This window comes from Zootoca vivipara, chromosome 7 (assembly GCF_965207765.1).
Source record: "Zootoca vivipara chromosome 7, rZooViv2.hap1.1, whole genome shotgun sequence".
Classification (NCBI taxonomy): Eukaryota; Metazoa; Chordata; class Lepidosauria; order Squamata; family Lacertidae; genus Zootoca; species Zootoca vivipara.
The window spans coordinates 46,321,899-46,346,450 of NC_142590.1; the positions used below are offsets into that span (position 1 = coordinate 46,321,899).

The 24,552-nt window shown below is 45.7% G+C and overlaps 1 protein-coding gene and 1 long non-coding RNA gene across 9 annotated transcripts in view; one reads left to right on the forward strand and one right to left on the reverse strand.

The window, feature by feature from the left end:
* LOC148685059 (uncharacterized) overlaps positions 1-9,484 on the forward strand; it is a 45,522-nt gene extending 36,038 nt beyond the window's left edge. Inside the window, exon 4 of the long non-coding RNA XR_015950829.1 lies at positions 9,418-9,484. This is a non-coding gene — a long non-coding RNA (uncharacterized LOC148685059). The remainder of the gene's footprint in view (positions 1-9,417) is intronic.
* PTPRF (protein tyrosine phosphatase receptor type F) overlaps positions 1-24,552 on the reverse strand; it is a 480,822-nt gene that overhangs the window by 5,654 nt on the left and 450,616 nt on the right. For all 8 annotated transcript variants that reach the window (XM_035122098.3, XM_035122099.3, XM_035122095.3 and 5 more), the window contains 6 exons: positions 15,434-15,557; positions 14,414-14,589; positions 8,041-8,160; positions 6,578-6,732; positions 4,815-5,100; positions 1,386-1,564 (listed from right to left, as the gene is read on the reverse strand). In XM_035122098.3, coding sequence (XP_034977989.1) covers positions 1,386-1,564; positions 4,815-5,100; positions 6,578-6,732; positions 8,041-8,160; positions 14,414-14,589; positions 15,434-15,557 — 1,040 coding nt within the window. The remainder of the gene's footprint in view (positions 1-1,385; positions 1,565-4,814; positions 5,101-6,577; positions 6,733-8,040; positions 8,161-14,413; positions 14,590-15,433; positions 15,558-24,552) is intronic.

Sequence of the window (24,552 nt, forward strand, 5' to 3'; positions counted from 1 at the left end):
GCTGTAATGTGTGGGACAGAGATGGAAGCTGTTCCAAGGTGGATTTATAAGACATCATAAAAGGCAGGAGTGGGGCGGGGGGGGGGGAGTTGAGGTGGCAGAAACAAAGGTGCTAATAAAGATGCAGCTTCAGAGCCTCTGTAGCTCCTTGGGCCAATTGATCTCTTTAGATAAAGTGGAGAACGATTGCTCACTTCAAAGGGAAGGACAGGAAGAGATAAACAGGGGCCTGCAGGGACAGTTTAGGTAGGACATGAAATGCTACCACCTGCTGCTTTGGCACACATTTTTGCCAGCACCCCCTCCCAACCTTAGCAGCTCTCTTGCAGCACCAGACACATTGAGGTGGCGGCTCTAACACACTCTGCACACTTGAAATCTGAAGCAGATAAGTGGCCAGGACCTTATCTACTCTTTGGTTTCCAGCACAGCAGCCTAGAGGGCCTGCCATCAGGCTCTCTTCTGTTTTGCACTGAAAAGCTGCCTCATCTTGCTGGACCTCTGCCACTCCCATATCTTACTCCCATATCTTTTGCACTACCAATTCACAGCTGTTTTTTAGCCTCATGGGGTTTCTCGGAGATGGTGGCAGGGAGTAAGTTATAGGACAATGCTTCCTTTGCCCCCACACAGAGGGTCCTCAAGGATCCCCAAGTCCATTTTGGAGGCAGATTTGCTCTTCCCCTGTATAAGACTGTTTCTTTGCTTTCAAGTGACAGGATGCATTTCAGTTGCAGCATTGAGAACAACTTTGCAAGACAATCCCATTGTGGGAGGTGAACTGTACAGTTGGTTACCAGCAGTATCTCAGGTAATGAAAAGCTGAGGATGCAGGAGCCAGTACAGTATCTGTCACCCCGCAGGCTAATAAAAGCCTGAGAGGAAAAAGGTAACTTCTATCAGGATCCCAGGCTCTGGGGAATAGGCAGCTTGAAAAAAAGCCCCATGTTTGCTAATGAAAGGCTACTGTCTGTGCTCTTACTGAAAGACAGAGCTGCCCAGCTTATATTCAAATTTAAAAGTAATTTATATATGAATATATTTATAACTAAATATTGAACATAGCTGTTTTAGTAATTTATTAGATTTCACATGATAATTCTAAGATGCCTATTTAAGGATGTAAGCTTCAGTTTAAAATTATTTTAAGATATTAATGAAATGTTGAAATATTCAATTTAGAACTTTTTAAGGATATTAATGAAATGTTGAAATATTCATATAAGCATAAATATGATGTGGTTAATGTTATGATTTCTACTGATACCGTATACTAGCATCAATTTTTAAAAAAAGAAAAGAAAAGAAAAAAGAACACAGAGAGGCAGCAGCACAACAACATCACAGGAGGAGAGTTTAGACTCTGTTTAGAATGACAACATTACCTATAGCCATCTACAAAGCTGGCATTGATGTAATCGGAGCCCTCGACGCCTCGGATTGGCTGCAGGCAAACCCGTGTCAGCTCATAGGGCATAATATTCACCAGGCGGTTTTTGAATTTGTTGCAGGGGAGGTTGGCACTGATGAATCGTGAGGTATGTGCTTTAGAGTTGGCAAGGAGCTGTTAGGGGAGAAGCACAGATTAGGGGGGGGGGGACAGGGGCACATAGAAGTTGTAACTACTCTGGGAGGAGCAGCTCCCATATGATGTACACACATTTATTCACTCTGCTACATAGAATAATGACCGAGGTAACAAAAGATGCAGGAAGCTGGGCTAAAGCAGCCCCTCTGCCCAGCTGAAATATAGGGGGCATTTCCATCTATCCCAGCAGCCTTGAAAAGGAAGAAAATTCCTGCCTACCCTGGCAAAGGTCCTGAGGAGGCAAGACCCTGGGAGGATGTCTTTTCAGCCCAAGTAGGGTCATTTTGCCCATGACAAGCTCAGCAAGGATCTATTAGCCAGTCACAACTTCATGATGAGCGTATCCTGTTCTTCAAGTTCACACTATAGATTTTAGATGCACATTTTAAAACATCTTATTTGTACACCTAAAAACATAGGTGTGTGTGTGTGTGTGTGTGTGTGTGTGTGTGTGTGTGTGTGTCTTGGGCGGGCACAGGGTCACTCTATACTAATCATCCCTTGGGAGCTCTTGTTATTTGCTTTTACTTATTAGTACCTTACTAGCTCAGGTGGTGCTGTGGGTTAAACCACAGAGCCTAGGGCTTGCTGATCAGAAGGTTGGCGGTTCGAATCCCTGGGGTGGGGTGAGTTCCCGTTGCTCGGTCCCAGCTCTTGCCAACCTAGCAGTTCAAAAGCACGTCAAAGTGCAAGTAGAAGTACAGCGGGAAGGTAAACGCCGTTTCTGTGTGCTGCTCTGGTTCGCCAGAAGCGGCTTTGTCATGCTGGCCACATGACCCGGAAGCTGTACGCTGGCTCCCTCAGCCAATAACACTCAAGATGAGCGCTGCAACCCCAGAGTCGGTCACAACTGGACCTAATGGTCAGGGTCCCTTTACCTTTTCCTTTAACTTTCATTCTAACATCATTCCTGACCTGCTTAGAAGCATGTACCTTGCTCTTCTGAGCAACCCTTGCCTTCTGTCTCATGCTGGTGTGGTGACTTCTGGCTCATGACTGAAATATTCTATGCTTAGAGAGAGCCTCAGCACAGGACATTGCACAGAATGCCAAAATTTGTGAGATTGGTATTTTAAGACGTTTGTTAGCACTCATCAGGACCCAAACCTCTGGAGAAGAAAGAGAATGGGACTCTGGTGGTTTTTAACACAACTGGGTTACAACTCCACAGCTCCATATCTTCAGAGGCTGCTTCTTAGAAAACATCCAGCTCAAGGGGACTTTAATATTGGGACAGCCCCTCCTCCAGGACCTTGCTTCTCTCTCTCTCTCTCTCTGTGTGTGTGTGTGTGTGTGTGAGAGAGAGAGAGAGAGAGAGAGAGAGAGAGAGAGAGAGTTGAAACTCAGGTTGAGCCCGTATGCTCAGTGCCAATTCCAAAGCTCCAGGAGATAAACCCTTGCTTAGCCTAGTAGCTTCATCTCCTTGCAGGACAGCTTCCTTGCTTGGCAGGAAAAGGGCCATTTTTCACATTCTCTATAAGAAAGAGTTAGAGGACCCTTTATGGATGTGGTACCCATTTTCTTTCTAATTGTATGAGGACTTAGAAATCTCTTTTGCTCCATGTAACTCACTTTCTACTCCTTTCCCCCTTAATTCTTACTGTAGCTCTACCTAGCCACTTCTTTCACTCCGTGGCTCCGGCTCTGATGTATGGCATGGCACATACAACCAAGTTGCTTTCAGAAACAGGGCTGCAATCTGAGCTGCTGACATCTGTTGAGGTCTACTACTGACTGCCAGAGGCCTGTTGTTCCTCCTCATTATCACTGCCTACTTGCCTCCACTTTCCAGGCAATAAGCATCAGCAGTAAGAAGCAGACGCTGCCACCTGCTTCCATGTCTGCCTTTCCCTCTGGTTGGCACTGGGAGCAGGCTAGGCCTAGTTCCCACTACCACCAAGTGACAGCTGTTCACTCTCCTCACTAGTATCAATTCAACCAGTCTCCTCTATCATCTCTCTTGGGAGTGGTGGCGGCCGCAAGGAAGAGCAGCATCCACTGCCACCTGCTTGCCCCTTGGCTCTTCTGGAGTGAGTAAGCAAGCGGCAGTAACTCCTCCTCTCCTCATTGCGAGGCTGTTACCACTCTGCTCACTCACCCGCAGAGGACAGCAAGCCAGTGGTGGGCAAAGCAAGCCATCTAGCAAGTAGTGACAGCAGCTGCTCTTGCTTGCTGCCATTACCTCTCTTATGGTCATTGAGCAGTGATGTCAGAATCCAGGAGCAGCAGCATGCCCCCCACTTGTTCACTTCTCCTTTGAGGAAGTATTGGAGATTGGGAATAGGTGCAGGTGGAGGTGAGAGTCTTGTCCAATCCCCATCCCCAAAAAACCTCCAGTGAGCAGTGTTCAGAGCAAAGAGGCAATGCTGTTTCGCTTTGCTGTTACCACAGCAAGTCAATATTTTGACTCCATGGCTGCTGTATTGCAAGAGGCTATTCCCAGGGTAGAGCAGGGCTTCCGCAGTCTTGTTTCACACTCTACATGCTTCACTGCTTCCCCACAGGAACTATCTCCCCCCCCCCCAGCCTTTGCTGTAAAAAATGCACATCATTGGAGAATGTGGGCATTAGCAAAAATTGCAGCCTGTATCAAGGCTGTAAGAAAAAAATGGTGTGAAGCCGACACAAGTGTGGGTGTTGGTGCTGGCAAGCAAAGACAATTGTGACAACCAGGGGACTTTACTTCCTTAAATTGCACCAGGCAATATGCCAGCTAAGCCTGACAGTGGCCCTCCCTCTCTCCTCCTCCATACTAGGGAGAAGTACAAGTGGAGCAAGGCAGGGGGCACTGGAGCTGTTGACATCTCAAGTATTTAAACTAGAAGCATTTCCAGCGAGTTGTTCATAGTGACATCAATTACCACTAATGCCCAATCTGCATCTGATTTTGGATGCAGCTCCAGCCACTCTGCAAAGCAATGTTGCTGAGAACTTCATATCAATCTGCTTTTTTATATCCTTGCCAGAAGCTGCCATTCTAGGAGGGAAATGTCGAGGGCACTCACTCTGCAATGCAAATATATTTTAATCACTTCCTACCTGGTTTAGAAATTTACAAAAGAATCATTATCCCTAGAAAATCTCCCTTCAACCCAGGAACCGACTCTTCATAGTTGCTCACAGATCTGTGGGGGATGACAGGCAGGGGTGCCAGTTCCAGCTGAGCAGCCCCTTGATCACTCTCTGTGTTGACATGTGGAAAAATTGCAAATGCTCTTCTGCTCACCTTAAACTCCAGTTCCATTGCTGTGACACTCTCACCCGGAGGTACCTGACTCAGCTTCTGGATGTGAGCAAAGAGGTTGCGTGCAGGCACCTCAGTGTTTCCACAGGTGGCTGCTTCAAGCAAGGCCTCGTGGATGAAGATATACTGATCCTCAGTCTGCACCATATAGTTTCTTTGTGAGCGCATGCATGTCACATGCCCATAGATGTCCACTGTCTTCTCATGCTTCATCCTCTCAAGCATGGCATCAATTACAATGAAGCAGCCTGTCCTGCCCACACCGGCACTGTAAAAGCATGGCACAAAACATGAAATAGTACTTCCTTCTGAGTCAGTTCTAAGCCCTTACCAAGTCCTGCCCCAACCCACCCCATACCGCAGGGACTGATAATCCTCAAATTCACACTTTCTCAGAAGAACCCTCAGAGAGACAGGTTGATGCACCTGAATAGAGCAAATGGAATGAGGATTCTGCACTATGGTCTCTGCTCCCACCCTGTGCACACTTTTTGAGTAATGTTCCTTCTTACAAAACCAACAAACCCAAATCTTCCTTGGGCTGAGCTTTTTGAAGTGTATAACTTGGTCCTGCTCCCAGTGCACAAACCAGCACAACCAAAAACAGGCCAACAAACAAGAAATGTGATGTCTGACAGCTAAGAATTCTACAGCAGGACATCTCCTTGCTGCTGCTCATGTCAAATTCCTAACAGGGTTTTAATAGGGAGAGAGCGTGTGTTAATTATACACCACTCCCATCTGAACCAGAGCATGAAGGGAGAGCATTAAATACCGTTTCTAAGGAGTTCGTGAGAGCTGCAGTGATGAAGTGGTTTGTTCAGTAATAGTTCCCACTCAGCTACAAGAGATAAATCACTGGCCAGATAAGATGCTGATTCCTAGTGAACTAATGTTTGTGGCTGAAGCAGTAATTTCTTTCCATCCTGAAGTGCAGCAAGAGATTCTGTGAGCGCACATGCAGATGGTGTGTCATGCTCTGTAAATAGATGGCATGTGTATGTTTGTGCAGAATGGTGTCCCATATGTTTTCATGTTGTGAGTGCATGTACTTATTAGCAGCATATGAATGTTTGAGCAGTAAGTTTAGATTAGGCATAACCGTTTCCTGAATTGTGTATGCATGGTGCTGGGATATTTCATCTTGCTGTGTGGTTCAGTTAGATATTCTACCTTGAAGGTTCATTTTAATATGTTGTAGCTAGCCTAAGCCTTCAGGTACAGGGGGGAAATAGAAGCAAGTCAATAACAGAATAATAATTGCACATTTTATGGATGCTAAAGTATGCTTGCATTTTATGTGAGATGTATTTGTGGGTTTCTGTCACCAATATTATTGCCATTGGTTGTTGTGAGGATAAAATGGAGAGAGGAAAAACCATGTACTCCACCTTGAGCTCCTTGGAGGAAAAGGTAGGATAGAAATGCAATAAAATAAATATATAATAAATATGCAGAATTCCCCTCTGAAATATTGCTTCTCATATTGTTTTAATTTTTAAAATGTTGTTGCTTCTCAGGTAAAAATGGTGAATTAAGTGTTGCGATGATGGGCACTGACTGCAAAGTGCTGCTTATGCTAGCAGAGGGCTATAATGCTGGTTTCATTGCTCTTGCAATAGCAGTAGCAGCAGCAGCAGCACCACCACCACCACCAGGTTGACTGTAAATCCCAACAGGTGCACCCTTGCCAAAATACAGAGACTGGCAGGCCCTTCCCATCCCTTTAAACTGCTAGTCCTTACCTGCAATGTACAACCACTGGCCCAGCATCAGGGGGGTTGCAGGCTTTCACTCTTCTCAGGAAGGCTAAGATCGGGGTAGGGTACTCTGGCACCCCATGGTCAGGCCAAGCCATAAACTGGAACTGCCGCAGCTCCCGCTTTTCACTGGACCCATTCTATGGAAGAAGCCAAAATATGTCAGCTAGTGGTGGGGCAGTGAACAGTGGGCTTATTTCTCTGGTTTAGAAATCCCATGCCTTCAGACACTTCAGGGCACAGGATTACTGTACTCCAGGGATGGGAAATGCTTTGTTTCAGCCCAAGGGCTGCACTACCTCATGGCCACAGCCCTATGGTGGGTGGGCCAAAACAGAGGGATGGATGACAAAAGCTCTCTTCAATTGTTTAAATTGCTTAGTGTGTGAAGTAAGCAGCCTTTTGTGACTAGATGCTTCCTGCATGTTGTACAGCCACATTCTGAACATCTGGAGAGGACTTATACACACACAGCAGATACACACCACCATCCTACATGGCACACACAGACGTTAATTCTCACCTCCCCCACCCTACAAGTAATTAGGCTTGGGGGGGAAAGCCTAATTCCCAGAGGGGAAGGAGGCAACCTTTATGGTGATTGCAGATTGGGAGGGGACAGTTAATTCCTCCCTCCCCAATCTCAACAAGGATTACTCTTGGAAACAGCCTCTCATTTGAGCCAATACAAGGCTGCTTTCTGTGAGGAGGGGGCAACTTTGGATGGTGGGGCCTCAGTACATGGGAAAGGGAGGGTTAATTCTTTCCTCTCTAACTCTGCACACTCGTGCCTGGCCCCCCAATTAAGATTTCAAAACAGACTATTGTCTGCTCAGACAAAAGGCTGTTTCAAGCCCAATTGCGCTCTCTCTCTCTCTCTGTGTGTGTGTGTGTGTGTGACACTGAAGAGGGGAGGCTGTGGGTTAGATTTGGAGACTTCAGGGCTGCACATGGCACCTGGCTGGTGGTTCCTCATTCATTCCATACACTTCCTTTCACAATATGTTCACAATCTGTTCTGTTCTATTTTTGTTTCATGCTGAACTTTTGGCTGCTCACTGTGATTTGTTGTTTGCTGTATTTTATCAGCTGCTTTGAGAGCCATGGCTAATAGCTGTATAGGTAGACAGAATTCCTCAGCCATTCTAATCTTCAGGCTTCACCCAAGTTCACCAGCACAGTGAGAATGCATGGCTTGGCCTTCACTGCAAGGACAAGTTGCACAAAGAGTAAGCTCCTTGGCAGAATAAGGCAAGACTAGGCTGGCAGTGAAATGAGTGTAGATGGAGCTTCCACTTCAGCCTGTATTTGATGATGGGTTCTCTCACTTCAAACATCTGTGAAAGAGTCAGTATAACTCCTTGCACTTTCATGCAATTCTCTGGGAAACATACTTCCTGGGGGCTCTTGCAAGACCTTGGCTGCCCACACTTTCCTTCCTCCTTTACCTTGTAGAGGGCAAATGTCCGAACTGTGTACGTGGCAAGTTCAACTGTGTCCAGCAATGTCACCTGGATCAATCCATAGGTCTCTGTACCACGGCCTGGCCAGTACTGGTCGCACTTCACCTGCAATGAGAAAAAGGAAACAATGGGTCAATGTTTGGGAGTGAAGTGATCAATGGGCTCCACATATGTCCCTAAGATGCCTCAGAGCCTGGTTTTCTCCCCTTACTCAAATTGCCCCTGCTAGGAGCCAATGGCTGGTGTGGAGCCACTCTGAGTAGTGTAGAAATGCAAAACACCTTTACTGCATTTGGCTGAGGCTTACAAAGCAAGTGGGTCTTTTTCTTTGGCCCTCCACTTCGTTCTGCAAAAGGCCAGTAATACTGGATGGTCTGGTAAGAAACAAGGAAAGACAAGATGCTTGGTGCTCAAAGGTAGGAATAAGGAGCAAGAATGTTAATGGGCAAGGGGAGTGCAACAGAGAGAAATGGTCTATTCGAAAGCAATTTCTTCCCCTGTAATTTTCTGTCCTTTCCCTGCTCTTTGAGAAGATTGGTGTCTGTAGACAAATGTACTCATCTTTCCTCCCCCTCAGTGGTGAATGTGGGAAGCCTGGCCACAGTCTATCATCCTCTGCTTGGGAATCTGCCAGGGTTCCTGCCATGACGGTCACTGGCACTGTCCTCTCCAGGAGGCAGCAGGTGGGGAGAGGATCCTCTAAGTGGGGACGGAGTAGTAGATTCTTGAAGGACAACTGAGACAACCAATTCGAACAAAAAAAAAGTCTAGCAACAGAAAAGAATCAAACAGAGCCACGGAATGGACATTTTGGAGTTTTTATATTGAGCTTCTCCAGGCCCCGAAGAAATGCGAGTGTATGCCTGCTAGAAGGAGCCCCTCTAAAGGATAGCTGAAAATGCTGCTCTCTGCTGAAGTAGGATTGGCCTGCTTGCTGGAAAGGTGCCAAATATGTGAAAGACACATCAAGCTACGAAGCATATTTTCATCTAGTTCTCTCTCTTTGTCAAAGCCCAAGACCTGGAAGTATACTTCCTGTCTACAACTGCACTGTGGGCAGTCCACACAGCAAGGACTAATTTTCCCACTCCCATTTGACTAAGATGCATTAGTGGGAAGCACTAACATGTTTTCCTGGATGTAAACTGCTCTCTGTATAGGCTTGCTCCTCTATTCCATGGTGGAGAGAGGTGACAGGGAAGATGTCTTTTTCCTCTGCCCAAATCTTCCATATTTTAAAAACTAAATTCCATGTGTGTCTGCTGCTATTCCTCTCCACATCCTGCTTCACCTATCCACCCATCCGTCCCTTGTACTCTGCTTCCTATTCTGCCTCTACCTGTTTCTCCTTCCCAACTAAAGCCTGGCTACAACGGAACCTCTACAAGGGAGAATGAATGAAGATCATCTGGACCTGTCAAGAAATGGTAAGCTCAATTATTAGCCGTGTGTGTTTCTAGGGAATGGAGGACATGGAACAACACCTGAATTAGAAATCATTGGTGTTCTGCCTGTTAGTTGAGGATATTTTAATGGGTGGGCTTAGTAAACATTCCTAGTTAAGAGATTTAAGTGCACCCTAGAACTGCTGGGGTCCAACTTCTTCTACTTCAGAATCACTGCTTAAGGTCAGAAGCAATTTCCTGGGCTGTTGGGGAAGTCTGCAGAGGAGCTACAGGTAGCTGGGATTCTGGTTCTCCTGAGGTCACAAAAGTATGTGCTCAAGAAGGAAGGTCTGTTGTCTGGCTTACTGGTAAGCTGCCTCACCCAAGTGACAGCTAATATAGCAAATGGCAGCGCAGGCCTGGCTGTGTCCAACTGCATCTTCAGCAAATGTCACCCTTTTCCTGTCCAACTCTGGGGAGACTACGGTGTTTATGTTCAAACACAAAACAAACTTTCAGGTACTCTATCCTAGGGTTTAATAGCAAAGCCCAAACTGGTAATTGAAAATTATTTATTCATGACCAGATAAGAGTCACTCACATTTTCTGCCAAATTTACCCATAATGTTTATGCCCCATTTTCAAGCTCTGTAAATTTTATGCTGAAGCTGATGCACGATGGCACTAAACCAGATAAGAGAGTCTTTCTTCTGGCATCACTCGCTTCTCATTAATGTCACGAACACGCTTACAACCTGGAAATTCATTTACTGCTGGCAGTGCCCAGTGGCTCCCTCAGTTGCTGGGAAAATAAGAAGACCCCCTTAATACAAGTGCTACAAAGGAAGAACAGCTGGTTTAGAATATATCTTTACCAGGCAGACCACATCCCAAGACCCACTGTCTGCAAAATGGCATGAGAGGTCTCTAATATACCTGGGCTTCAGGGCACTTTCTACTGAGCGGTGCAGAAACCGGGAGAGTGCATTGGAAGTTTCCTATGGAAAAGGCAGTCTGGGCCAGTTCCCCAGAACACATAGGGCCCTGGAGACTCACATATTGCTGATTCTGCTGCCAATTGTAAAAGCTTTGGAGGCAGTGAATGAAAATGCTTTTATGTAGTATGCAAACATGAAAGGTGAGCATGATATGTACCACCAAGCTGCCAGGCCCTGCAGGTCAAAACAAGGCACCAAATAGATACCCCCCCACCCCCCGGATTGCTTGCCCTTCAGAAGATGTGGAAACCTTTTGAAGCACTGAGCTCTCCAAATCCACAAGGTCAAAGTCCAGAGCAACAATATCCACACACAGCATTGCTGCTGGGCCTGAGAAAGTGCTACCTGCTAGCACTCATCTGAAACCGCTCTCAAAGGTCCTAGGCTGGGAGACAGCTTGGAGGTAAGAAAAGGGGCAAGCTTGAACAAGCACTGAAAAAGATAGAGAGATGTTAAAAGTGAATCCTTTCAGTTGGAGAATCCCCAAATGCTGGGCTAGCGTTTATATCAGGCATAGGCAAACTCGGCCCTCCAGATGTTTTGGGACTACAACTCCCATCATCCCGAGCTAACAGGACCAGTAGTTAGGGATGATGGGAGTTGTAGTCCCAAAACATTTGGAGGGCCGAGTTTGCCTATGCCTGGTTTAGATCAATCTTTTACTCCCACCCACCAGGTACCTTCTTGTCTGATTCCACCCTGAAGCTACTATGACTACTTAATTGACTGGGTTCCCTTGATGTGGGTGCATCATATCTTTGGTAGTAAAGACAGGCTTCTAAAGAGTAATGGTATGAACTCAGTTCAATGCAGAGGAACAAGTGTGTCAGTGAATCTTCCCCACCCACCACAATTGGCTGGACTGTATGCTAACTCACTGAAGTATGTCACCTTGAGGGTACTACTGCATCCTCCGTTTTATAGGAAGTAATTAGGAGGGGGAGGAGGGGAAGTGTGCTACTAGGAGATAATGTGCATCTCAACAAGCAGCAAGGCAGGAGAGAGAGAAGTGCCCAAAGGGCCTTACAGAACATGTTATCTTGGAGAAACACACTCTGTGGAGCATCTTCTGATAGCTGGACAGCCCCAAAACAAAGCAAACTGGACTTTGGATATTCATTTATTCTGACACACAAAAAAGGGTCGTTTCATGTTTACCTTAAATGCAAGCACTATTCTAAAACTGAAAAGCCTGTATTGGAGTTCCATGGCCCAGTTAATAACCACAGACAAATACTGTGTCTGCTGCTTAAATGCAAGCACATGGAGGCACGTCTACTTGGCAAACTGTTTGTGCAAACTAACTCCCAACCTATTCTTGCAATTTTAGCTCTCTCAAGACAAACATAAAGGAGAAGAATTGCATTGGAGTGGTGGTGGGGAACTGCTTCATGCACAAAGTTGCTTGGCACACAAAGTTGCCACCACTTTGGTATATTTGCAGCAGCCATTACCTGCCCCAGAAAACTAGGTTAGCTTTAAGTTCATAAACACTTTCAGAACCAACCTATTCCCTACCTCTGCTTTCTTCTAGAATGAACACAGTGCAACATTCACCTATCCTCTTCCCTACTGTATCCGTTAATGTATATGGCAGTATTTGGGGTGATTGCATATCACTCTGGTTGCCCTCCCCACAAAAAAGGGACAAAAAAAGCAGCTGGTACAGAAAAGGACAAGAAAATACAACAGGTCAATCATCCTTGTGGAAAAAGGTTTTGAGGGTTATTTAGCTTTGGGGAAAACATTACTGAGGAGGGGCTGGATAGAGATCAAGAATGGTATAAGAAGAATGACAAGGGGAAATTGTCATAAACCTTGAGGCTATTCATTGAAATTAAAATGAATGGTTTTTTAGTTAAACTTCGCTATAGAATGCATAATTAACTTTGCTACAGAATGCTGTTATGCAGCTAGAACAAATTGTTTTAAAATCAGGCTACATAAAATATGGGAAGGAAAGAAACATAAATGGCCCCTACGTCAGATGGTGGGAGAATATCAACAGAGAACAGATTCTCATTTTCATTTATACTTTGTAAAAATGTCTATGATATCTGGGGGTGGGGGCAGTGTCAGGAAGTCAACTATATGGACCACTGGTCTGATCCAGCCTAACATTTCTTATTAGGCACTGGCAAAGACTTAGCAAAAGCTGTGCAAATCCATGATGAAGGCGGCTCCTTTCACACTGCTGCCTGAATGCTTAAGGGGGCAGGGGGAGATACACTTAACAGGTACCCCCACATAAACCACCCATCAATACTGACAAGCTTTTTCTACAAGAATCTGGGGTTGATTCCTTTTTTCCTAGGATGGAGCATAGGATGGTCCCTATTGCACTCTCTGTAACTTGGTTCTGTTGTCCTCTTATCACACAAAGCACTGGTGTTCCACTTTCAGCAATAAAACTCAGCAAAGCAAGGAAGGATACATGCCTGCGTTTGTTTTTTCTTCCTCCACATACATCACCCCCCTTCATTCAGCTACTTCCCTCTCTGCAAATTCCCCGTTTCCAATCTCCTGACTCAAGTCTATTTGACTAAAGAGACGAGTAAACCACAGTCCAAGTGCACATCTCCCTGCCCTGTGGTTGGCATGGAAACATAAAATATTCTGTGAGCTGTGACTACAAAAGATTGTACTTTCTGGGGAACCCTCCGCCCAAGGTTCTCCAAACTGAAATCCATGTCTCTGAGGATATCTTTAAACACATGCATCTTAAGCTCAGTGACACCCAGGCAACTGGGAAGGGCACAGCTATATGGGGGTGAAAGAACCCTCCATAAATCCCTGTGCATATTCAAAGAGTAAACATGGGGATAGGGATTGAAATCAGATCTCACAATTTGTTATATCTGACCTCCATGTGTTGGAGGACACACCTGCACAATAGCCTATGCATGAAGAGCCTCCCCCCCCTTTGCCAGCACATATCATACCAAAAAACAACTCTCCATTTATGCGATAGCTACATTCTGGGCCCCTGCATGCATATGTGAAATTGTGTAAAACGGGGAGCAACTTGGAGAATCCTAGTGCCTTGCATGGAGACTCACCTCAGACCCACCAAAGGGGGTTTCCTTGCGAGCTGGAGGGGCAGTGGGGCTTTACTGAGTTGCTCAACCTCCCTGCCAAACAGCTGACATGTGGGGCAGCACAGCCACTGTTGCCGCTTCCCTGTGCATCAGCTGAGCAAGCCCTGCTGCCCCTCCAGCTCACATTGAGGTCCTCTTTGGGCTCTGGGGAAGGTCTCCTCTTGAGCCAGGAGGACTCTCCAGGGAGCTCCATATTTCCAGGTTCATCTTCCGGATTCCCAGCACTGCTTGTACATGTGGTCATGTGCAAATACATCACACATAAATGAGGAGTTGTTGCCTGTATAGAAACTTGTCCTCTAATGAATGGAAGTTGGGTCCAGCAAGATGATGGGGACTTGCCACAACGGTTCCAATTCCTTTCTCCCACTTTGAATGCCTTTGAACATCTCTATTATGCCATTGGGCATAAGGCTGGAGAGGAGCTCCACAGCCCTGCCTGCCAAGCCACTGTTTCACACAGGAAGCCATGCTGAGATTTTATTCTTTGTATGTAGCTCTATGGGATAAGATTCCAACCATGATTCATTGATGAAGCAAAAACTCCATCAGACTGTGAAACAGCCATAGAAATTACCATTCCCCCCGTCACATCACTCATTTAGGACATTGGAATCATATAAAAAGTATTCAGTTATGGATTTATAGAACTGGTCAGGGTGGGGAGGCTACGCTTGATGGTCAGACTGGCGTTAAGATCCTAGTACCATCTTTGTCTATAATGTTATATTCTATTTTCCTCAGAGGCCATTGCCCCATGTCACAGTACTATATGAGGCTGCTACCAATCTCAGCTGCACTGCACACACAGAATCAACATACACCACATTTCTCTGTCTTATCCCTGCCCAGAAGAGAAGATTGCACTTGTCCATACCCGAGACTTCTCCTCCAACCGAGTCATCATGACGATAGTTGCTGTGCGCTGTTCCCATACCATCCTCCAGAAGTCACTGAGTGTCTCTGGCAAAGGCCCTTGTGTAGCAATGTAGGCATTCTGCTTCCGGTAGCCATCAATGTAATTAGCATTGATGTAGTCACTTCCAGGAACACCTGCATGACAAAGGAAGAGGATGCGCCTTCAGGGGGTTGAGAAGACAAGGGGGTAGCCAGAATCCTGGACCATGCTGGTAGTGGAAACAGACTGTACTACAGGAAATAGTTGTTAAGAGATGTGAAAGTGGTTGGGGAGAGGCTTCCTATGATGTACTCCGGGGGGTGGGGGGTGGAACCTCAGGACTGGGGGCCAAACACAGCCCTCCAAGCCTCTCCATCTGGTCCTTGCCATACTAGTCCATTCTGTCTTTAAGGGTTTTATTGTGCATACTATTTACAGTGCAGAGATAGCAGAAAACATGACCTAGTCACTCGCAGAATCCGGCAATGGTGCCCGTCTGCTTAGGGGCCAGCCTAATAGCTTAGGCATCCCGAAATGTCGCCCTCTCACCCTATGTTTGGGCACTCACCTCAATTTGGGTGCCGGAAGCGGCTGCGCTCCCTCCTCCAGCTGTGGGCTAGTGCAGTGCAGGGGTTCTGATACATCGCTGAGCCTTCCTTCCTCCACTAGTTGGCTTGGGCAGTGCAGGGGCTCTGATACCTCACTGAGCCTTCCCTCCATTCCACTTCCCTCCTCATTCCCCCCGCCTGACCCGCTGCTACCGCTCTCGCTGGGCGAAGTGCTGGTCAGTATGACGGGGGGAGGCTCCCTGTAGGGAGTCCCCCTGACAGAAACCATGAACTCTTTGGGTCACTGAGTCCACCAGAATGATACCCTCCAAGTTATTCTGCCACCTGGAACACGGTACAGTTACTTGGCATCACATGAAACGGAGATTTGAACCTTGGGTCTGATACACTGAGAATTTTGTTAGCATGAGGTGCTGCTAACAATACTTACCATCAATGGAGGTCAGAATGACACGTGAATGGTCATAGGCAATCACATTTGCATAGCGGTTCTTTGGTTTGTTCACTTCTAGGTTGGAGTTCTCCCAGGTGAACTGCTGCCCAGGATCAATCGACTGCAACAAAGAAGAGGAGAAAAGGAGTGCTAAAACACAAGCTCTCTCTGCCTCTCTAAATCCATGGCATGATTACAAGCTTTCACACTTCTATGTGTGCATGTATACCTTTCAACTCTGAAATAAACACCAGCCACCCTAGAATGTGAAACAGTATGGAAAGAAAGTTTCATATGTGAGATCTTGTGAATCAGCTTTCAGATTGATTTGCCAATGGCACATTAAGTCTGGGCAGACAAAAAAAAAGCCTTGCCTATCTTGAAAGTCAACCCCAAAAATTGAATTGGCCCTTTACAATCAATGAAGCATTTAAATACTTTTTGCACTGTGTGAATTCTCTAAAAGTCAAAAACAGTGATTCATCTTGAGTTGGTAAAAGTTGTCTCATGAGTAAATCCTCTGATGTGCAGCATCTCTGCAAATCTGTGCCCAGTGAAAAAATAAACTCCCAACTGTCTTATAGGCATTATTGGGCAAAATACCGAAACATCTTTAAAAAGAAGCTTGAGGACAGAAGCAAACATGTATAGTAGATATATTCTCTCTTAGGCATGAACAGTGTTGTTTGGTGGCATATATGCATCTAGGATGAATCTGTGTTGCTCCAGAAGGCAGGATTAGAACCATTGTATGAAAATCGCAAGGGAGCATTTTTTGACTAAATGTTAGGAGAAACTTGCTAATGGTAAGAACTGTTTTGACAGTGAACAGAGAGCCTTGGAAGGTGATGGGCTCTCCTTTGCTGGAGGTATTTCAGTAGGTATGTCAGAAGTGCTGTAGTTTAATCATGCATTATAAATTGTGCATTCAGCAGGCTAGATGAGATGATCTCAAAGATCTCTTCCAACTCTATGATTCTAATGCAAGTCTCTCTTTCTCCTCTGCACACCAGTGAGGCATGATATGTAGGGAGGAAATGGTGTGTATATAATCAACCTTTTCCTTGCAACCTCTCCAGATGCTTTCCCACCACTTGATGTGGCAAATACTCATCTGGGAATAAAGCATCTTGGAACGTTCGCTGTGGGTGGATTAAGAGTTAATAATTTATTCCAATTGTTGTTTCAATCCTGCAAATTCCTTCCCACCTTACTCTGCAGCAAAGATACAACCACCCTGGTACCTAGACCCTTTTGCAGCTCACTATATAAATTTGGCCTTTAAACCAGACCCAAATCCCTGAATGTTTAAGTCCTCTCCCCCCCTTCTGCCACAGTGATATATACCTTGCCAGGCTAACCAGAGCTACTAGTAAAAAGGGAGGTGTTGTTTTTTTATTACAGTAAGTCAAATGTGCAACTGCCAGAAAACTAAAGAGCAATGAAAGGAAGGAAAAACTCCATTCAACCCTACATCGTTCTACAGAAGTACAGGACTGCAGAGTAAATGTTCCCTTCCTGCCTTCTACGGGAAACATCAGGTTGTGGAGAAGCACTCAGGTCGAATTTAAATAGGAACTTTAGCAGTTGGTTCCTCTTACATGGGCTCAGCCAGAGAAATCTCTCTCAGCTGGATCATTCTCTATAATTCTATGTACAAGTTCCTTCATTTTTGAGTGGCTGAGAACTCAAACTTGCATCTTCAACATGGGGTCATGGAGCAAATGCTGGAGAAGCTGTGCCCATCCAAGTATATGTATCCAATGCACTGGTCTGCTTTGATCAATGTTTTTGCCATAATTCTCAGTGTAGTTGGCAGGACTAGGTCGGCAACTACTGCCTGCTCTCCTGCAAAACTTAAAACACCCGATTGTGATATCCAGTTAACACTTGGCATGCGATCTGTTTCATGCCTGACATGGCAATTTAGGTAAGTCCTCCATGATGTAGCCTGCAATGGACAGAGAGCTGCTTTTTCAGTTTCCCACAGGCACAGCCATGGCAGACGAAACTGTCTGAGCAAAACCAGAGCAAGCACTTTATAGAATAGTAGAATGCACATGAGCAACAAAGTGAAAGCAGCTCAGTATAGGTAGTGCTGGCACTTCCCCTAGTCTGACTCCTCCCAACCACTGCTGGGAAGTTTCCTTGTCTAAGGGCTTTCCTCCCACTGAATTTACAGGAGCAGCAGGCTGAGGCAGTCATAAACAAAAACACACATGGACTGGTTCACTTGGAGGAATGACAGGTTTAAGTCCAAGATATTGCACAGGCCTTTCAGGAAAACAGCATCCCATGTTAGGTTCAGTGGCAATGGGTATTCCTTTCAAAGAAGAGCAATGCAGCACACAAAAGAGATTTCCACTGTCTCAGCAGGGAGGATATGACATCACAGCACTGCTAATAGCTGGTTTGGGAAATGCAGGATGTAAATAGACGTTTCCAACAGGAAACCTATAATCTTCTATTATCAGAGTAATAAGCAGGCAGTGCAGTGCAAAGTGGCAGGAGTAGACACAGCCCAGCTCTCTGCAGCTCAAGGCTAGGGCTCAAGTCACACTAAGCACATGTCCCACAAAACAGAAACAAGCCAGGATTCTATGATTCTGGTCCATAGCTACCTGGACCTGTCTGTTTGGCACCCAGATGTCTTTTGTTTTTCCCTAGCACAGAGGAATTCCATTTGTGTTTTTTGTGAACTATCCTCTCTTTGCAATAAATCAATGGTAGGGAAGCATTTGTGTCTTGGCAGGATTTTTTTACAGCTCAAGACAAGCATAGCAAATATAGCCCACCCCAAGCCTAATATATTTCAGGCCACATTTCAATAAATATGGTAATATCCTCAGCAAACAAGTAGGAAGATGTCTATCCTCTCTCCCCCTCCCTCCCTCCTCCCCCCCCCTCTCTCTCTCACACACATCGTTGCACTAGTAAGATACAAAGTGATGAATTGGCAGCAGTGCACTTTCACAGGTGCATTTGGTGAGGATACAAGAGAGGGCCTTCTTGATGGTTGTTCTAAGATTGTGGAACTCTCTTCCACAGTAGGTTAGGCTTCCCCCACCCAGCTTTCCTTTAGCTGGTAGGCAAATACTTTTTTGTCTAGATAGGTCATTTACTGGCTGCTGTGGCAGTGTATTCTGAAGCTGGGCATTCTACACATTTTTCTTTTTGTGTGTGCTTTTAAATGGTTTTGAGTGTTTTTGGTGCTCTTTTTTTAATAGAGTCACTTTTTTTATATAAAAAATCTTATATTGATTGTGCACTGGGATATAAAGTGGGCCACATCATTTTAGACTATGTAGAACCTCTGTGCAGAAAAGCCTCCTTCAGAACCCTCTTGGAGGCCTTTCCCTAAGGGTAGAGTCTGAAGCACAAAACACACCTCTGCTCAGTCAGAGTCACACTGAGACAGCTGCAATGACATGGAAAATAAAGGCGAGGATGGCATAGCTTCACCCAATCCCCCAGAGTGTAGCATCAGCAGTACCACTACAGCAACTGTCTTGCTCTGCAATGCGGAGGTGAAAAATCTCTCATGTTCTATCACCAACGACCCCATAAGAGGGCAAACAGGTGAGAAAAGCAGCATCCACCTGGCAGTGAAGAAGTGCTAATTAAATATGCCTGCAAATGAGTGACTTGTTTAGAAGTGAAATGATTTAAACTCTGCTGATGAATTAATGTGCACCTGTTTCCCCCTTAATGGCGGGCAAATGAGGGGCAAATAAGGCAGGGAAAGAGGTGCCCAAAATGTAGCTGAAACCCATCAAGCAGTTTTTTTCCAAGTAAAGGGCTCATCCCATGGTTACCTAGTCCTTTGGGATGGTGCACATTCACTCTTGCAATTTGGGCCCCACAAGAACCTCATATTACTCAATCTAAGACAGCAACAGCAGCATGTATGTATGGGGTGGGATTTTTGTGGCAGGGAGGGGGACAGACATCAATTTGAATAAAGAGTTGTCAACTTTTTTCCTGGAAGATTTCCTGTATGGCCAGCAGAAATTCAGCAAGTGAAGCTTTTCTTGGCAGGTCCAATGACTGAAAGGATGATGTTCCTTTTGTTAAAGGTGCAGGAGCACAGCTACAGAAGAAGTTGACAATGTCTCCACTTTTTTAGTAGGCTGGGATGATGCAAACTTTGCTAGCTACATGGTTTGGCTCCAGCATGCTTGCTGTGCTGATCAAGAGGTTATGATTCCTAAACCCTGAACTCCAGGCAGTGCTCTAGCATAACCATAGCAAGCTAGTGCATTAGTGTACTAACATGGCAGCACCCATGTTAACACACCCATTGACACCCAATACAAAGTAAAAAAAACTTCATAAATGGGAAAATAATGGCTTCTGAATCAATCACTGGCAATGTGTCAAATTGCAGTGTCACTTATGTCACTGAAAAGAAAACTTCCAACTTCTATGACATATTGCAGCACAGTAAGCAGATATGGCTATATATGCATGTAGTTTTGATGGGCCCAATGAATGCCTGGAAGGAAAGCAACTGGGGATAACTTGAGTTCTGAGGAGCTCACCCTCCAAAAATCACTCGCTGCCACAGTGACTGAGTATGCAGTTGTGTACCTCCTGCTCCAATGGTCTCTTCCCTTACTTGCACCCTCCTTGCTACAGCAGACGAGAGATGGGTGAGCAAATTAATTAGCAGGGCAGGAGGTGTTGCTACTGCACACTTGCTGTCATACTTGCTTTGAGCTCTTAAAGTGACAGTCTCTTAGCAAACCCCAGTGGGGTCTTTGTTCTGTGGTCAGATGGCCAAGGAGGATTTTGGAAGTGGGAGGCATGTAGGATACTTGGAGAGGGGAAGGAGATACAGTGAGGGACAAGCAACGCTGCTCTTTTCTAGCTGTAACCATCATCATACAACTAAATAACTGCACCTTGCTAGAGCGCGATAGGTTCTAATGCTATGGCAGATGGTTGGAAAGGAAGAGTTGGAAAAGATGCAGCTCAGATGCTTGGAAGCATTTGCTAGTCTTTCATTATCATTTCAAGGGGCAACAATGAACATATTGCCTTAGCAGGTGGTTGCTAAGCAGAATCTGCAGGGCTTCTTCAGTAACTGACTTATTTGTGGCTTCCTAGATAAGGAAGGGTGCATGGCAGTCTGGGAGTCGTAAATCTATCCAGCAGGATAGAATTGGGAGAAGGAAATGCTGAGTGCCAAAAATGCTGCGTGATATTTCTGGGTCTGCAATGGAGATGCTAGGACAAGAATTAGGTGAAGCAAGAGACAAAATCTACAATCATTAGGAGTCTCTAAGGTGTACTGTATAAGGAAATGATTCAGAGTGAAGCAGGACACCCTCTTTCTACAACAACACATATACAGAGGGACTTGCTCCATGGCCTGTAGTTTTGCCCTCTTTAATCTATTTGGAGCATTGCAGCCACCACCTCCTAACTATGCTGACTTGATTAAGTGAGGCAGGGATAGGTTAACAGCTCTTCACAACAGTCCAATAATTCAATGTAGATACAGTACTGCTTTTGTAGATGGCAAAGGTATACCTGGTCTCCATTAACTGATCAGAGAATGAAATGCCTGGAAATGTTGGGAGTAGGCCAACCATCCATGGTCTTCACTGGGGTTCTTTCTACCTGCTTCCATGAGATATTCTCTTAGTATGGCCAGCCTAGGTAGTAAAACCTACACAGCTTTGGAGTGGAGCCCCTAAGACGGTTGGATGGCATCTTTCCAGTTGAATGGCCTCTTTTCAACAACTCCCACAGACAAGCTGGTGCCAAATGTATTGCTCTGCTTTCCTTCGGACCACAACAGTGAGGCCAAGAGCGAGGTCTTATCATCTGGGCAGCCCAGGACCCCCATAAACATTGCCCAGGCTTGCACTTCAGTGAAATCACTTTTGTGCTGCACACGCAGCAAAAACAACACGGGAGGCAGCAGCTACGAGTTGTAAGCTCAACCTGATTGGCGCAAGTGTAAGTTATGAGGTCTACAATTTGCCTTGGTTGGTGGGAGAGATCATTGTGTCACGCTGGGTGTCACTCAACAAGCAGACCAAACAACTGTGCTAGGCAAAAAAGAAATAAATCCTCTTGCGCCTAGCAAGTTGGAACATCAGGACTATGTGTCCTGCTGCAGGTCAATAACTCCTGAAAGACAGCCAGCATTGACTGTGAGCTGAAAATGCTCAACATTGCCGTCGCCACTCTATAGGAGACCAAACTCGCTTCAAATGGCTGCCTCAGAGAGAAGAACTTGCACCTTCTTCTGGCAAGGAGGGAACCCAGAAGAACGACATATTTGTGGCATAGGCTTTGCAATGAGAAACTTCCATCTGCCTGCAATAGAATAGCTGACAGAGGGCTCAGAATGCTTGCTTTCCCTCTGCTTTTCAACCACTTCCTGTCTGGTTAACGTCTTGAGCATCTACACTCCCACTATGTGCTCTGACATACAGATTAGGGACCAGTTCTACAAGGAACTAGACTCCTGTCTCAGACACGTCTACATTGGCTTGGTTGTGTCCACAGAATGGAAGACAGCAGGGTCCCCAAGGACGTCCTCTATGGGGAGCTGGCTTCAGGCACCAGGCCTGTTAGCAGACCAAGATGTCTGCAAACAAGGCATGGAGGCTGACAACATAAACCCCACCGTGTGGGAATCCCTTGCAGATGACCGCAGTGCTTGGAGGCAGTCATGTTGTCTATCCACAGCAGTGACCAGGGAGGAATGACTGCTGGACTCCTTCATCTGCCCCAGCTGCAACATCTCTCTCCCATATCGGTCTCTACAGCCACAGCAGGTGCTATAACTGTCCTACAGTTTGACTTCACCCTCAAAAGCACACTCCTCTATTGTCTCCAAAGACAGGTGCATGCCAACACATTACATGGCAGGCCAATAAAGCTAAAACTTGTTCCTCACCACCGTATAACATTCCAGTGAATGTATCTTTCAGAGCATGCTGCAGTTGTTTCAAAGACCTGAATATATTTTGAACCCAAGAGAAGGGGCAACATGGAAGTCTAGAAAGGATCATCATCATCATCAGCAGCAGCAGCAGCACTAGTCTTCTCACCTCATTGACAGATACAAGGAAGAGCTCTAGCTAATTCACTTACTGCACAACACACAGCATCTGCTTCCTATTTGCATGCGATGGTGGTGGTGGGGAGGAGGAGGGAGGAAGCACTCCAGCTTGCTAGTCAGTGACAGAAGGAATCTCACTTGCTCACTCACTGAGCCGAGGAGGAAGACTGGCCCCACCTCAAAATTGCCTAATATTTATCCACAGTCTGGCAGACCACCTGCTTTGGGTATCTTGTGGGCACAGCCTGTCTGCAGTACAGGCAACAGTCCAACAGGAGGAGCTCAAATACAAGCATTGCTCTAGCACAGCAAGAGTGTAGATAAATAATTAACATGCTGGCGTGATTGTGCTTATTTAATTCTATTAATCCCTGGCTGTAAATTCTCTCCAAGGTTCAGTGTGCTGTAGGAGCTAAAGATGCTCTCTCTGTGGTTTGACATCCAGACCTATCAAGAGCAACAATGAGCTAGCCACTTCCACTCCTTACGGTCTGTGCAAGTCACATGGAGAATGACACACTGACTTGAGATCCATAAGGGCTCATAACCAGCACAGGCAGCACCAGGCAGTGTTTTGCTGGGCAAATCCTTTTTCCGTCCCCAATTCTAGTGCAGCTACACCCTCTGCAGGCTGCTGGCACAGTGCTTGACCACACTCTCAATTACTACCCCTGAGGTCCTGAAGTAGAGGCTATGAACTGTATTCTTATTTTGCTTATGAGCTAAGTTTTGCCCTGAGCAGGTATTCCTAATGCTGTTCCATCCCTCTGGCTGAAGTATTAAGTATGCAGACCTCTGAATTACCTATGGCCTTGAGCATGTCCTTTATGCAGCGGTTTTGCGGCTAGGTTTGTGTGAGAAACGTAACATGCAATTCTACCCAAATTAATGAGCGCACTAATAGCCTCAAGGGCTGATCCAAACTGCTTCCCCTTTCCTTCTTGCTGCTTCAGTCAGCTGCAAACCCAGTTCAATTAGTTGGGTTCTTGAACTCGCAGGATTAGGCTGAGTTGTCTGGGAGAGGAAAAACTGTGATCTGTGTTGTGATGTGTGATGCAGAATGTCTCAGTATACGCCCACATCTCAGCACTATATTGCTCTTCCACTACTCAGCTTAGATACACAAGACTGCTCCTGAATCATCTACCTACTATTCTAGATTTCTTCTTCCACACCACACTGCCATGGCCCTAACAGAGTGCCTGTGGTGTCAAAGTACTTGCTGGGCCCGAAAGTTCAAATTTTCTCCAGTAGTGACAAGGACAAAAAGCAATAGTTATTTCTTTATTTTCCAACTTTCTGAGTGAGTATTGCTTCAGTACGCCTTCTCCCTGTGCTAGTGGGAAAATCCTCTCCTGTTACTCAGTCTGCCCTGGGCTTAACAAAGATGAATGGTTCAGACAGGGGTACAAGGCAGCAGAATCCCCAAGAAAAATCCATATACCAAAATTAGTTCCTTCCTTAATAGCTACTTAATCATGGTAAATGAGGCTGATGTTTACTGGAATTTGAGAGAGAGAGAGGGATTGGAAGGTTGTAAGTCAGAATTGTATCTAATGACCACTTTTAAGACATAGTGTGTTCTTTATAGTGTGATTGAAGTCCCCTATAAGAGCGAGAACACTCAGCACCCACCACCTGCCCAATTGTGGCTAATGCTGCCCATGGTCCTCTTTCGTACCATACTCCAGAAAAAAAGGATCCTGTCACAATGATCTATGAAAACAAGAGCCCAATTAGAAATGGGCTTGCATGTGGGATTTTGGGTCCCGGCAGGCTAACGGGCTCATAAGCACTCACCTAGCTGGGAGTTCCTGGAAAACATACTCCTTTTTTGTGTCCTTCCCTGCTAAATGCTGTGGATCAGCAGTGTGTGGTTAACAGTCTTTCCAAACCTTGCTAGGCTTTGGTGCCCCTTTCACATGCTAGCCTTTAGCCAGCCAGTGCTTCTCCCTGGCCTCTATAATCTTGCCTTCTGGGCAATGCTTGTATCACATCCCCTGAATCAAGGGAGATATGCTGCTGCAAGGGGAGG